Source organism: Microchirus variegatus, assembly GCF_963457635.1.
Source record: "Microchirus variegatus genome assembly, chromosome: 20".
Classification (NCBI taxonomy): domain Eukaryota; kingdom Metazoa; phylum Chordata; class Actinopteri; order Pleuronectiformes; family Soleidae; genus Microchirus; species Microchirus variegatus.
The window spans coordinates 541,312-553,935 of NC_139821.1; the positions used below are offsets into that span (position 1 = coordinate 541,312).

Below are 12,624 nucleotides of genomic sequence, written 5' to 3' on the forward strand. Positions count from 1 at the left end.
GTCTTACTATACTATGTCATCCGGGACGAAGACTGCCAGGGTCTTCGTCTATAGTCCAAGTTTTGCACTTTATCCAGATGAACTGAACAACAAAAACATACTCGAGACGAGGTTATAGCAAATGAGATTTATTTAATACATATATATTCCAAATATACACACATTAGAATAAAGGTTAAAAAAAAAAAGCCCTGACCTTTGCCACCCAGTTTAAGATCTGTCAAGTCAACAGAAGTCAGCGTTAATGTGGAGAAACCTCATCTCTGTCCGTGTATGTGTGTGTGCGTGTGTGTGTGCACAACCTTTTTCTTCATCTATTCAACTATTAGCAATTTTAAAAATAAACCTAATCCTGGACCCTGAGTACAGCCCCCCCCGCCCCGCCCCCCCCCTCAGGGATATCCCAGAAGGCCGTGTGTCCTGGTCCAGTTACAGTGGAGACAGAGAGCAGAGGCACTGGAGGATTTCACTTACAGTAAAACAAGCCATCTGTGGTAGAGCGGAGATCACAGGAGTGGCCTCACTACCTCATCATCCCCTGAAACATTATCCATCCATTCACTCACTCATTCATCCCTGCTCTCAGCAGCAGCAGCAGCAGCAGCAGCATGAGATGGTACAGTCCAGCATCCCTAATCTCTCACTACCCACGACTACACCCACAGCTCCTGAGCAGAAGAACCACACACACACACACCCATCCATGGCCAACGTGGGACACAGTTAAAGGCATAGTTTAGCTTTTTACAAGTGAGACTGATGCTAACCCTCACTGTCAAAACATGGCTGCCACCAGGGAGAGGCACAACGTTAGCCTCTTGACACAAAGGCTCACCTGATAACGTCTACAGTGCATTACTTTAAATGACTGGAAACAGCACGTTGTTCACTCCTTACACCAAAGTCCATGGAGAAAATCAGCGATTTTACATCATGGCTCAACAACAGGAGTCATTGATCCACTGCTGTCTCCATCACTCCATCATCTAAGTATAAATGCTTCCATTTAGCAGATGAGGCGAAAGTAGACGAGAAGCTCCTAGTTTTATCTCGACTTTGGTGTAAGAAACAACATCGAGATGAAGCAACTTAAATATCAAAGACTTAATAAGGCGTAGATTTTACGAGGTGAGTCTTCAGTGAAGTGGTTCAAATGTATTTTCTCCTCACGTCATGTTAGCAGCCATGTGGACGTCCACGTTAAAGGGGTAGTTCGGCATTTTGGACATAAGACCTATTTTCCCAACTGGCTAGCTCGAGTCAATGGTACCTGCTAGCATGGCGTTAGAAACGCTCACACCGACTACACGACGGACTGATTCCGCTGCTGCTGAGAAAGTAGTCCCTCAGGTGCACTGTGGAGTCAGTATGAGTGTTTCTAATGCCATGCTAACTTGTACCATTGACTCGAGCTAGCCATTGCACCAGCGAACTCGGCAACTAGAAGAACTGAATGAAATTTCCTGAAAAACGCCTCCATCACACCGGCTGAGTTGGAAAATGGGTCCGAACTATCCCTTTAACGCCTCAAACAAAACCTGAACTATCACTTTAAAACTTCGTTAATGTTGTCGTACAAAGCTAGCGAGAGCGTGACTCGTCTGTAGTGTGTACAGAGCAGGAAAAGAGTTCAAATCAAAGAGGAGAAGAAGCCGACCAAGCCGTGTTTCTCAATCCTGGTCCTTCAACACACCTGATGCTAATCATCATCATCCAGCTCTGCAGAAGCCCGATAACGGCTCACTCATTTGAATCAGGTGTGTTTAAAAACATACAGGGCACTGGGTGCTGAGGACCAGGGTCAGGAAACACAGACTTAAACCAAACCACCTTTAATAATTATGGGAGGATGCACGCAGAGAGCTAACTTTGCTATGAAAGAAAACGCAGAAAAAGGTGTAGAATTGCAAACCCTTTTGGCCAAAACGAGACCATCATCTAGTGTTCAATAAATATCATCAGGGAAGTGAACGTCTAAATATTACTACATGTTGAGAAAAACAGGGAGGAACCGTAGCATCAGAGTCTTCCTCACTCTCCTGAGGAGGAGGAGGACCAACGGTTTGTAAAGATAAAAAAAACAAAAAAAAAACATGTGGCGCTGAGATAGAACAAAAGAAAAGAACTTCTTTTAAAAAGTGGTAAATGTCTCATTAGATTGTAAAATCTACCTTTCGTCGTTCTCATGTCCCTCACCACACAAAACCCTCATCTCCACTCCTCGACTTCACTTTCACTCCTTCTCTTTATCAGACCTGGTTATAAGACAAGTGTCCTCCCCCCTCCCTTCAGTGAAATGGTTCTGTCCACCCGTCTGTCTGGCTGTTTCCTCCCTGTGTGCCTGGAGGGTGAAGGAGGTGAAGGAGGTGGTCTAACCCGGTGATCTGGCCTCAGTTGGACTGGCAGCACACGCCTTTGCCCGGTGAGTTCTGGGTGGGCTCCACCGTGATGGGCACCACGTTGGAGGCCGGCGAGAAGTCTGAGTCGCTTCGGCCGGATATCTGTCTCTGTGACACGATGTTGTAGATGGCTGTGACGGACAGACACACAGACAGAGAGTCAGTTACCGTGGAGACGGACGGCTGCCAACGCTGGGACAAGAACAGCACGAAGGACTGAACAACTAATTTATGCTTCTCTGCAAAGTCAGAAATTAATCAAACATAAAATTCAACCATTAAAATTATAATCTGACATCTTAATCCAGAAATATTGAAAATTCTTTTTAGCATTAAAAAGATCATTTTGGTTAAAGACCTTCTAAACACTGTTGACAAATATCAGAATTTAGTTATTGATCAGGGGCTGCTAACGCTAACGCTAACCTGTGACACAGCGAGTTAAAATAACCACAAACAAGTGTGTTGTTCACCGTGTTAATTACACACAGGTGGTGTGTTTTCTTTTTTTTTTTATTTGCCACAGACGACTCATTAGTGTCAGACACTGACACACTTATTATATGGATTTTGCTGCCATCTAGTGGTGGCAGATGGAGTGGAGGTATTGTTATTAACCATTATTGTCTACATTCATAGACACACAGGGTCTTTGCAGGTTTCAACAAATCAAATTTAAGACTTTTTAAGACCCCGCGGATACCCTGATACATATAAAGCAAAGTCACTTGACTTCGTACACATTCTGTGATTTTACCCAAACACATTTCCTAGATTTTATCAACACACACAAAACAACACAAAAATAAAACAACTTCACCTCCGAGGATAGTTTGGAAAGCCAGCTCCACGTTAGAAGAGTCCAACGCTGACGTCTCCAGGAAAGACAAGCCGTGCTTCTCTGAAGAGTCAAACAAAAATACACATTTAATTCACTGTTAATTATTCAAAAAGCCTTCATTGCTTTTAACATTCATCTAGATAATGCACAGTATATATGTACATATATGTATACATGTACATATATACATAAATACATATATGTATATATGTACATATATACATAAATACATATATGTACATATATACATATATAAATATATGTATATACATACATACATATATACATATATATATATACCGTACATACGTGCATATATATACGTGCATATATATACATGCATACGTACATATATACACGTATATACATGCATACGTACACATATATACACGTATATACATGCATACGTACACATATATACACGTATATACATGCATACGTACATATATACACGTATATACATGCATACGTACATATACATATATACACGTATATACATGCATACGTACATATATACACGTATATACATGCATACGTACATATATACACGTATATACATGCATACGTACATATATACACGTATATACATGCATACATATACATACGTATATACATGCATACATATACATACGTATATACATGCATACATATACATACGTATATACATGCATACATATACATACGTATATACATGCATACATACATACGTATATACATACATACATACGTATATACATACATACATACATACGTATATACATACATACATACATATGTATATACATACATACATACATACATATATACATACATATGTATATACATACATACATACATACATATGTATATACATACATACATACATACATATGTATATACATACATACATACATACATATGTATATACATACATACATATGTATATACATACATACATATGTATATACATACATACATACATATGTATATACATACATACATACATATGTATATACATACATACATACGTATATACATACATACATACATACATACATATGTATATACATACATACACATACAAATACATACACACATACATACATACATATATATATATATATATATAAAAACACACACACACACACACACATATATATATATATACACATATATATATATATAAACACACACAGAAAACACAAAGACTCCAGTGTTTGACCCTCGCTATGATCACATTATAGTATGATCACATCATTGAGCAGTCACTTAAGTTTAGGTGTGGGTGAGTCTCAGCAGTCGGCTTTATAAAGCTAACATGTTGATTACTTTTAATTATCTTGGACCTAGAATGTATTAAGTGTCTAAAATGTGTATTTCCTGGTTTACCTGCTGGTCGTCATGTGATCGTGTGTGTGTGTGTGTGTGTGTGTGTGTGTGTGTGTCAGGAAGGCCTCACAGAGCTGACGATGAGTCGACCACACCTCTAAAAACCTGAACTATTACACTGCTCATTTTCACCGGGGAACACCCATGTCAGAAATGTTTGCAGTGTCAAACAAAGGCATTTGTATGAGCTCATAGTGAGAGCACACTTTAAACTCTCCTGTCATGTCTGTAGTCAGAGGATAGAGGACACAATTCACCGTCAGCGACACAGATTCTACTTTATAACGTGAATAAAGACCTAATTTAAGAGACTCTGGTGTAATTATACTAAGACGCTCACGTACACAACACTATGACCGTACCTGAGAAGGCCTTGGCCTCATCTGTAGGCACCGCCCTCAGGTGGCGGAGATCACTTTTGTTTCCCACCAGCATGATGACGATGTTGCTGTCGGCATGGTCCTGCAGCTCCTTCAGCCAGCGCTCGGCGTTCTCGTACGTCAGGTGTTTGGCAATGTCGTAAACCAAGAGCGCTCCGACTGCTCCGCGGTAATACCTGGACAGCATCGGAGGGACAGACGGGAGCAGCGTAAGTGAATCGTGGATGTGTTCGTTTCTTTGCGTTAGAGCCTGTACGGGGGCGTCACATCGGCTCAGACGTGACCGATCGGTAACAATAATCCTTCATCACGTAACCAGACACAGGTAAATATTAAGTGAAAACATGAAGCTCAAACAAGTGCCATCTTCCTCAGTGTCAGACCAAGAGGCCACGGTCATGTGATCGTGAGGAAGCTGAGATTAACAAATCACTTCCTGACCAAAGGCAAAAAAGGTGCATCGAGTCGTTTTAGTCTAGCTGTGCAGCACAGCAGGTGTCATTTTAAATCTGATGATTTATCACGTTTATCACTAATGACTTACATACACAACGAGGTGCTGACGCCCAGTCAGCATTAACTGGTCTGTGACAGAAAACATGGCTGCCAGCGAGACAATGAAAAACCGATTTTAATCCACCGAACAAAAGGTTAAACTAATAAACACACAATTGCTTAAGTCTCCAATATGTTAAAGCAGTGTTTCCAGGGTCTCTGCAGGTTTCAACAAGTCAAATTTAAGACCTTTAAATACTTTTTTTAAGACCATAATGAACACAACTTAAGACCCATTTTAAATCCACACTGGCAAAAAAGTACAAAAGACATGAAGGAAAATTGGAGCCACAAATCAAAAACTTGCAATTCTTCTTAGCTGTGGGTTTTCGTTACGTTTTCCGCTGCTATGCTAAGCTAAAACACACCGCGGCGCGCGCATAGAACTCTAGCTAGTGGTGCTCGATAAATTGTCACCGGGCAGCACAGACGGCCTACTTTAGTTCCGTGTTGTAGTTATTGTTGTTATCACATCCTCAAAAATGGAAACATTTCAAAGTTTATGCACGTTTTAAATAAAAGTCACATTAATAGATTTTTAAGACCTTTCAAAACTGTATCTAAGACCTTTTATGAGATTTTGGGAGAATTTAAGACATTTTAAGGCCTTAAATTCAAATTATTGGATTTAAGACTTTTTAAAACCCCGCGGACACCCTGGTTTCCCTTTAACCCTGGTCCTCAGGGAACACTAGAGCTGGACGATTAATCGAATTTTAATCGTGATTTAGATTTTGGCTTCTCGCGATCATAAAAACATTATAATCGAAGAAAAAACGATTCGTGCACCGCACGGCCCAGCGTGTACGTAAATTCCTATGGTAGAAAAACACCTTGAATGCACCAGTGTTACGTGCAGCTGACAGGAAACGGCTTCAATTTGACGGACGTCGAGCAAAAGGAACTCGTTTGCAAAGTTGTCTCGCGCCGTCGCGTCTGCTCCTGAAGGCAACACGAGCAACTTATTCAAATTTATTCTGGCTGTTCTTTTAAGTTATATATAATATATATAAGTTGAGTTTTGGTGGTACAATAAATACTCAAGTTTTGATCGTGTATATTTATCATGATTTTTATTTTTGCCAGCCCTAGGGAACACTGCCCTGCCATGTTTTAGATGTTACCCTGCTCCAGCACACAATACATACAATCTGGACATGCCTCGAAATCACAAGACGAGGCAAGACGTCACGGTTTCCCGTCGTCTTGTACTCACGCAGAAGTGATGGCGCGGTACCGCTCCTGTCCGGCCGTGTCCCAGATCTGAGCCTTGATGGTCTTGCCCTCCACTTGGATGCTGCGCGTGGCAAACTCCACCCCGATGGTGCTCTTGCTCTCCAGGTTGAACTCATTGCGGGTGAAGCGCGACAGGAGGTTGCTCTTCCCGACGCCTGAATCGCCGATCAGCACCACTGTAGAGATTGACACACAGAGACGGACCACAGTCATCAGATGGTAAAATAATCTTTAAAATCTGTAGTCCACATATCTTAAAAACTTGACATTTAGGTGAGAAACACACATATTTAGTAAGATCATAGTAAGTCATGACAAGATAGGTGCAGGCGCCCCCTTGTGGCAACTTCCCTCATTAAGAATGATGTTTTATAATGAAGGGTAGATGCATACATGCATCACTGCCCCCACAGTTCTATTTATCGTCAAAGAATCAAACACACATTTCTATTTCATGCTAAATCTGTTGCTAATATTGTGTTTTCTTAATTTTCTCAATTTATTAAAACGTATGCAGATTCTGATTATCATGACACTCATTCTACTGAGTGCCAGATCAGTGTGAATCCAGCTGTACCAGGAAGTTCATTTCATTAAATCACAAAGAGGTTAGTGTGAACAACACGATCTTCCTTTATTTATGAAACACGATTCTACTTTCTGTTTAATCGCCTTCCTCACCAGGAACACACACCTGTGGCTCTGAGCCAAGGCGAAGCAGAAAGTCCTGGGGACTCAGTTCACTGAATATTACAAACATCTGCTCTTTTTCACCTAATATAATAAAGGGCACATGAATCCAGGTAAACCCAGAGAATTCATGCAGATTTCACCCATCACATGTGCACTGATGGCAGAAGTTGAGGAAAATATCTTACGCTTTAAAAATTAAAAAAGCCTGTATATATACAAACATATATTATGGAACAGCCCCATATTCAACAGTGACCCTGAACCAGAAGTACTACAACGCGTTACGCAAAATAACACGCACCAAGGTTCATACCTTTTACTGTTTTGAGTTAATGGTGTTGTGTTTTCTGATTTGTGTTTTACACCTCAAGGCCACCGTAAAAAACACTGAGTTTGACATTTGTAAAAAAAGAGAGTAAACATCACAAACAAACTCCAACTACTTGACTGTGCTACGCCGACAGTCACACTTCACACAGGGTCTCTGCAGGTTTCAACAAGTCAAATTTAAGACTTTTTAAGACTTTTTGAAGACCATAATGAATACAATTTAAGACCCATTTCAAATCCATACTGGCAAAAAAGTACAAGAGACATGAAGGAAAATTTAGAGCCACAAATCGTTGAACTTGTAATTCACCTTAGCTGTAGGCTTTCATTAGGTTTTCTCCGCTGCTATGCTAAGCTGTAACACACCGCGGCGCGCGCAAAAAAGCGAGAAGTTTATGCATGTTTTGAATAAAAGTTACGTTAATAGATTTTTAAGACCTTTCAAAACTGTATTTAAGACCTTTTATGAGATTTTAAAGGGACACCGAGTAGTATTTATGGGTTTATATAACCCAAAATCCACTTTTTTATACATATAATGTGCTCCTGCATTGTCTAGTCGCTGTATAATAGTTTTAGTTTCATTTTCGTAGTGTTTCAAAAAGTCATGTAAAATAACATGGTCGCGGGCCGCGGTTGCATAGCCACTGTTAGCAGCGAGACGCCATGTTTCTACCTGAGCCTGTAAGGACAAACGCGAGAGAACAAATCAAGCGTCGCTTTACTTGTAGCGGAAGAAAGACGACGAGGACGACATTTGACCGGCTGAGGACACCGTAACGCTCAGGGAAGGGAGGGGTGAGCAGAGGTTTGTTGTTGTAAAAAAGAAAATGGCAAAAAAATGGCACTATATATTACTTACTTCACCTTTAAGACATTTTAATGCCTTAAATTCAAATTATTGGATTTAAGATGTTTTAAGACCCTGCGGATACCCTGTTAAAAAGAAAAAAAAACCTGAACTATCCCTTTAAGAAGTCAGTTGAGTCACTGACAAAGTGGAACCGACCATACCAGCTCACCACCCTGTTGTTAGGAAATAGGAACTTGTTATGGAATGTCGAAATTGCATTAACACACACACACACACACACAACAACAACCACATGTGTCCACACATGCGTTTAAGCAAATGTTACCATTGTGGAAACAGTGTGTTACTCTAAATCAGTTAGTGTTACTGTGATGTAACAGGCAGCACCAGTCATAACATGTCCATAATAATGAGCTGCTCTAAAACACTGTGAAATCATCTGATTCCTGCACTGTTTTCATTTAAAGAAAAAAGTCGTTTTTTTTGTCCAACACGAAAGATTCAGGGCGGGTGAGAAAAATCATTAGGCAACTCTTTACTGACACACAGGTGATATCATGGACGCATTACACACCCATTCACTATTGTTGGCTTTGCATTCTTCAGCTAAAATATACCACACCTCTCTTTATTATACAACCCTGCGCCGTCGCCAAGCCTTCAACGCCATGAAAGGGTTTGAGTGTTGTTGAAATCATTAAAACTGGATAAAACGAGGCATATGAGAAGATCGTGACTTATGTGCTTTTGTAAATAACGATCGATAAGAAAGATTAAAACAATCGTTTGGTTATCTTCGTGCACACGGGCGGCCATTTTCTTTCCTTTTAAATCGTTCATATTTTTATTTTCTGATTCTGAAACAATGATGAGGCTTTTTTTATAAATGTCATGTACACAATTCTTATTATTTTCTGTACAAAAGCAATTCCCCGCCCAGGAATTAATAAAGTTTATGTAAGAATTAAACTATTACCCCCGTCTAATTTCATTTTATTTGCTTTGACATAGTTTTAATTAATGAATTAAGCAGAAAAATAAATACAACAAAGGACATTTGTCATAATACACTGCATTAGGGCTGCAACTAACGACTTATTTTCGTAATAGATCAATCTGTCGATTATTTTCTCGATAAATTGTTTAGTTGATAAAATGTAAAAAAAACGTTGATCAGTGTTTGTCAAACCTGGAAATGACGATGTTCTCGAACGTCTTATTCTGTCCACAAACCAAAATGATTCAGTTTCAATGATTTCTTTGTTATGTGGAGCAAATTAACAAAGAAAATATTCACATTTAAGAAGCTAAAACGATCAGAAATCTTGTTTTAATCATGAAAAAAGCTTCATCGATTATCAAAATAGTTGAAGATCAATCGTTTCGGCTCTAGACTGCATTAAGCACAAACATGAGCTGTACACTTCCATTAGTAGGTGAGGGTTTTTACGACATGCCATTGGACAGAAAAGGTGAAAAGAAGTGTGTAAACACAACGTAGAGCTTTAAACACTAATGTCGGCTCCTTCCTGGTTTCAGTGAAGGCCTGAATGTGACCGGCGGCTCCTTATCAGTGTCCTTGACTCTGATAACTTTGTTCACCTGAAACTCTGGCGTTTCATCCGAGGTTTTGACGAGTGAGTAAGCAAAAATCTGGACGTCTCCATTCTCTGGGACGCAGCGGCGTCTTTGGCTGCGCACACTTTACATGCAGGTATTTCCAGTTTGACGACACAAAACCCTGTTTGGCGTTCTATATTTGTACAGACAATAAGAAGAACATCACTTCCCCTCCACTGATGACAAGGTGCAGCGACAGAGCGACAGTTTGTGCCACATTTCCATACTGGAATATAGCAGTATCTGTGCTAGCAGACACCATGTTAGCGCTTTAATTCATTAACTCATCAATAAGCTAACCATCGACTAAATCTATCAGTTTTAGTGCGTTGCAGTGTAGACACAAAATGGAGAAACAGACCATACGTGTTCCTCCGTAAACTGTGTATTTGCGGTTTATGGAACAAATGATTCACCAAGATATAATCCTTATATTCCTAAATAATCCTTAGTTGCATTTCTGCACAAGGTTAGCGTTCTAATAGCGTATACAATGATTAGCCACAAAAAAAACACATACACAATATACAACCAGTAACTGGTTTTATTGTTGTGTGTTTTAGTCAAGCTATTTAGATAATAAACGTAACTGAACCTTCAAACTAAGTTTCAAGTTTCATACTTAATGTTTTAGCCGGAGTTTGTCTGTATGTTAGCATTAGCGACAAAACTCGAAAAGTCAGAATTGGATGAAATTTTCAGGAAATGTCCGCAATGGGACCAGGAACAAGTGATTACATTTTGGGCGTGATCCGTATATGCTATCACTAGCTAGCACTTTTTAAAATCGCCATTTTGTAGGCACTGAGCTGCCTTGGCGGAGGTCTGCGCTCTCCGAGTTCTTTTCTAGTGATAATTTTCATGTTTAATGGCAAAAGTCAAAGTATAATTTGCCATTTTCTAACTCTATGTGACTTGGAAAAACCAACTGAAACTATGAATGAAGTCATTGGTGAAATGTATTATGGTTGTTGGAGTACAAACAGAGAATAGATTGAGTTAATGTTGTAGTGCGGAAGATGGTGTTTGTTAGTGCTAAGACTAGTTGTGTGTACAGTGTGTGTGTGTTCTTGTACTTGTGGCATACTGAGGACCAGTGAGGGGTTTTCAACCAACAAAGTGAGGACATTTTTAAAAGTGAGGACATTTTGTCTGGTCCTCACTTTGTTTTCATTCAAATCACTTCCTTAGGTTGTTAACATGTTATACTCTTATTTTTAACCGAGGTCCTCAATTTGGTACAAAAAAACCCTGTTTTTTCACACACTTTTTGCTCTGGGCTCCACCTGCATACATTTTATGGTACTGCACCCAGTAGTTCTTCATATATATATATATATATGTCATTCATGAAGTAGATTAGTAATTGTGTTGATTTGCTAAGTGGAAATGCTGGTCCTTACTTAGTCAGCACTTTTACCCGGTCCTCAGTATGCAGCAAGAACAAGAATGTGTGTGTGTGTTCTTGTACTTGCGGCATACTGAGGACCAGTGAGGGATTTTTAACCAACAAAGTGAGGTCATTTTTACAACGCGAGGACATTTTGGCCGGTCCTCACTTTGTCTTCATTGAAATCACTTCCTTAGGTCGTAAACACGCTATACTCTGGGGCGCTACCTGCAGACATTTTATGGTACTGCACCCAGTAGTTCTTTATACACGTCATTCATGAAGTCCTTACTTTGTCAGCACTTTTACCCGGTCCTCAGTATGCAGCAAGTACAAGAATGTGTGTGTCCCTTCCCCAGTTTATGACCCACACTCTTAAGAAGATTGCATCATCGGCCTGTGTGTTGATGTTGATGATGATGATGATGATGATGATGATGATGATGTTGTCGACAGTAGAAACAGACGCGGCTAAAGCTGACGGACAACAGCGGCCATTACGTGCCTCCAGTGTCCGTCACGGTGGTGAAAGGTGAGGGCGGCAGGTGCCTCAGCCTCCGCCTCCGTGACACACACACACACACACACACACACTCGTGACAAACTCGACACAGGAAACACACTACACACACGACATGTAGCTAGCATAGGAAGCTAACTCACCTTTAAACAGATAGTCATATTCGTCCTCCCTGTTGCACATAGTTCCTTCCTCTCCTCTCCGGTGAGTGGACTCGGGACAGCGGGATAAAAACTTACCGAGAGACCGCGCGGTTCGACTTCTTCACCGTCACACGACACACACACACACACAAACACACACACACACTCGCTTCACCGTCTACAACAACAGTATTTAGCCGGTGATGGCGCTGTGGTGAGCGGACACAAACGCGACGAACACACGGACACAAACTAGCAGCTGTGCTAAACTTTCGCCTCTCGTCTCCTTCTCCGTCTGTCACTCACTCGTCGTTTCCGAGGCTGAGACGCAACGT

At 40.4% G+C, this 12,624-nt stretch overlaps 1 protein-coding gene across 1 annotated transcript; it reads right to left on the reverse strand.

The window, feature by feature from the left end:
- Window positions 1-418: 418 nt before the first annotated feature.
- Window positions 419-12,570, reverse strand: rab11al (RAB11a, member RAS oncogene family, like). Its single transcript, XM_083907217.1, has 5 exons — window positions 12,290-12,570; window positions 6,760-6,955; window positions 4,971-5,164; window positions 3,220-3,300; window positions 419-2,530 (listed from the first exon to the last, which is right to left on the reverse strand). Exons 1-5 carry the CDS (start codon window positions 12,327-12,329, stop codon window positions 2,391-2,393), a joined length of 651 nt encoding a protein of 216 aa, XP_083763343.1. The 5' UTR covers window positions 12,330-12,570; the 3' UTR covers window positions 419-2,390.
- Window positions 12,571-12,624: the final 54 nt, after the last annotated feature.

Coding starts and splice junctions, on each gene's coding strand:
- rab11al (XM_083907217.1), bottom strand. CDS start 12,329: ATGTGCAACAGGGAGGACGAATATGACTATCTGTTTAAAG. Junction 6,956..12,289: donor ATATGACTATCTGTTTAAAG/GTGAGTTAGCTT, acceptor CAATCTCTACAG/TGGTGCTGATCGGCGATTCA. Junction 3,301..4,970: donor TGAGGCCAAGGCCTTCTCAG/GTACGGTCATAG, acceptor TTGACTCTTCAG/AGAAGCACGGCTTGTCTTTC.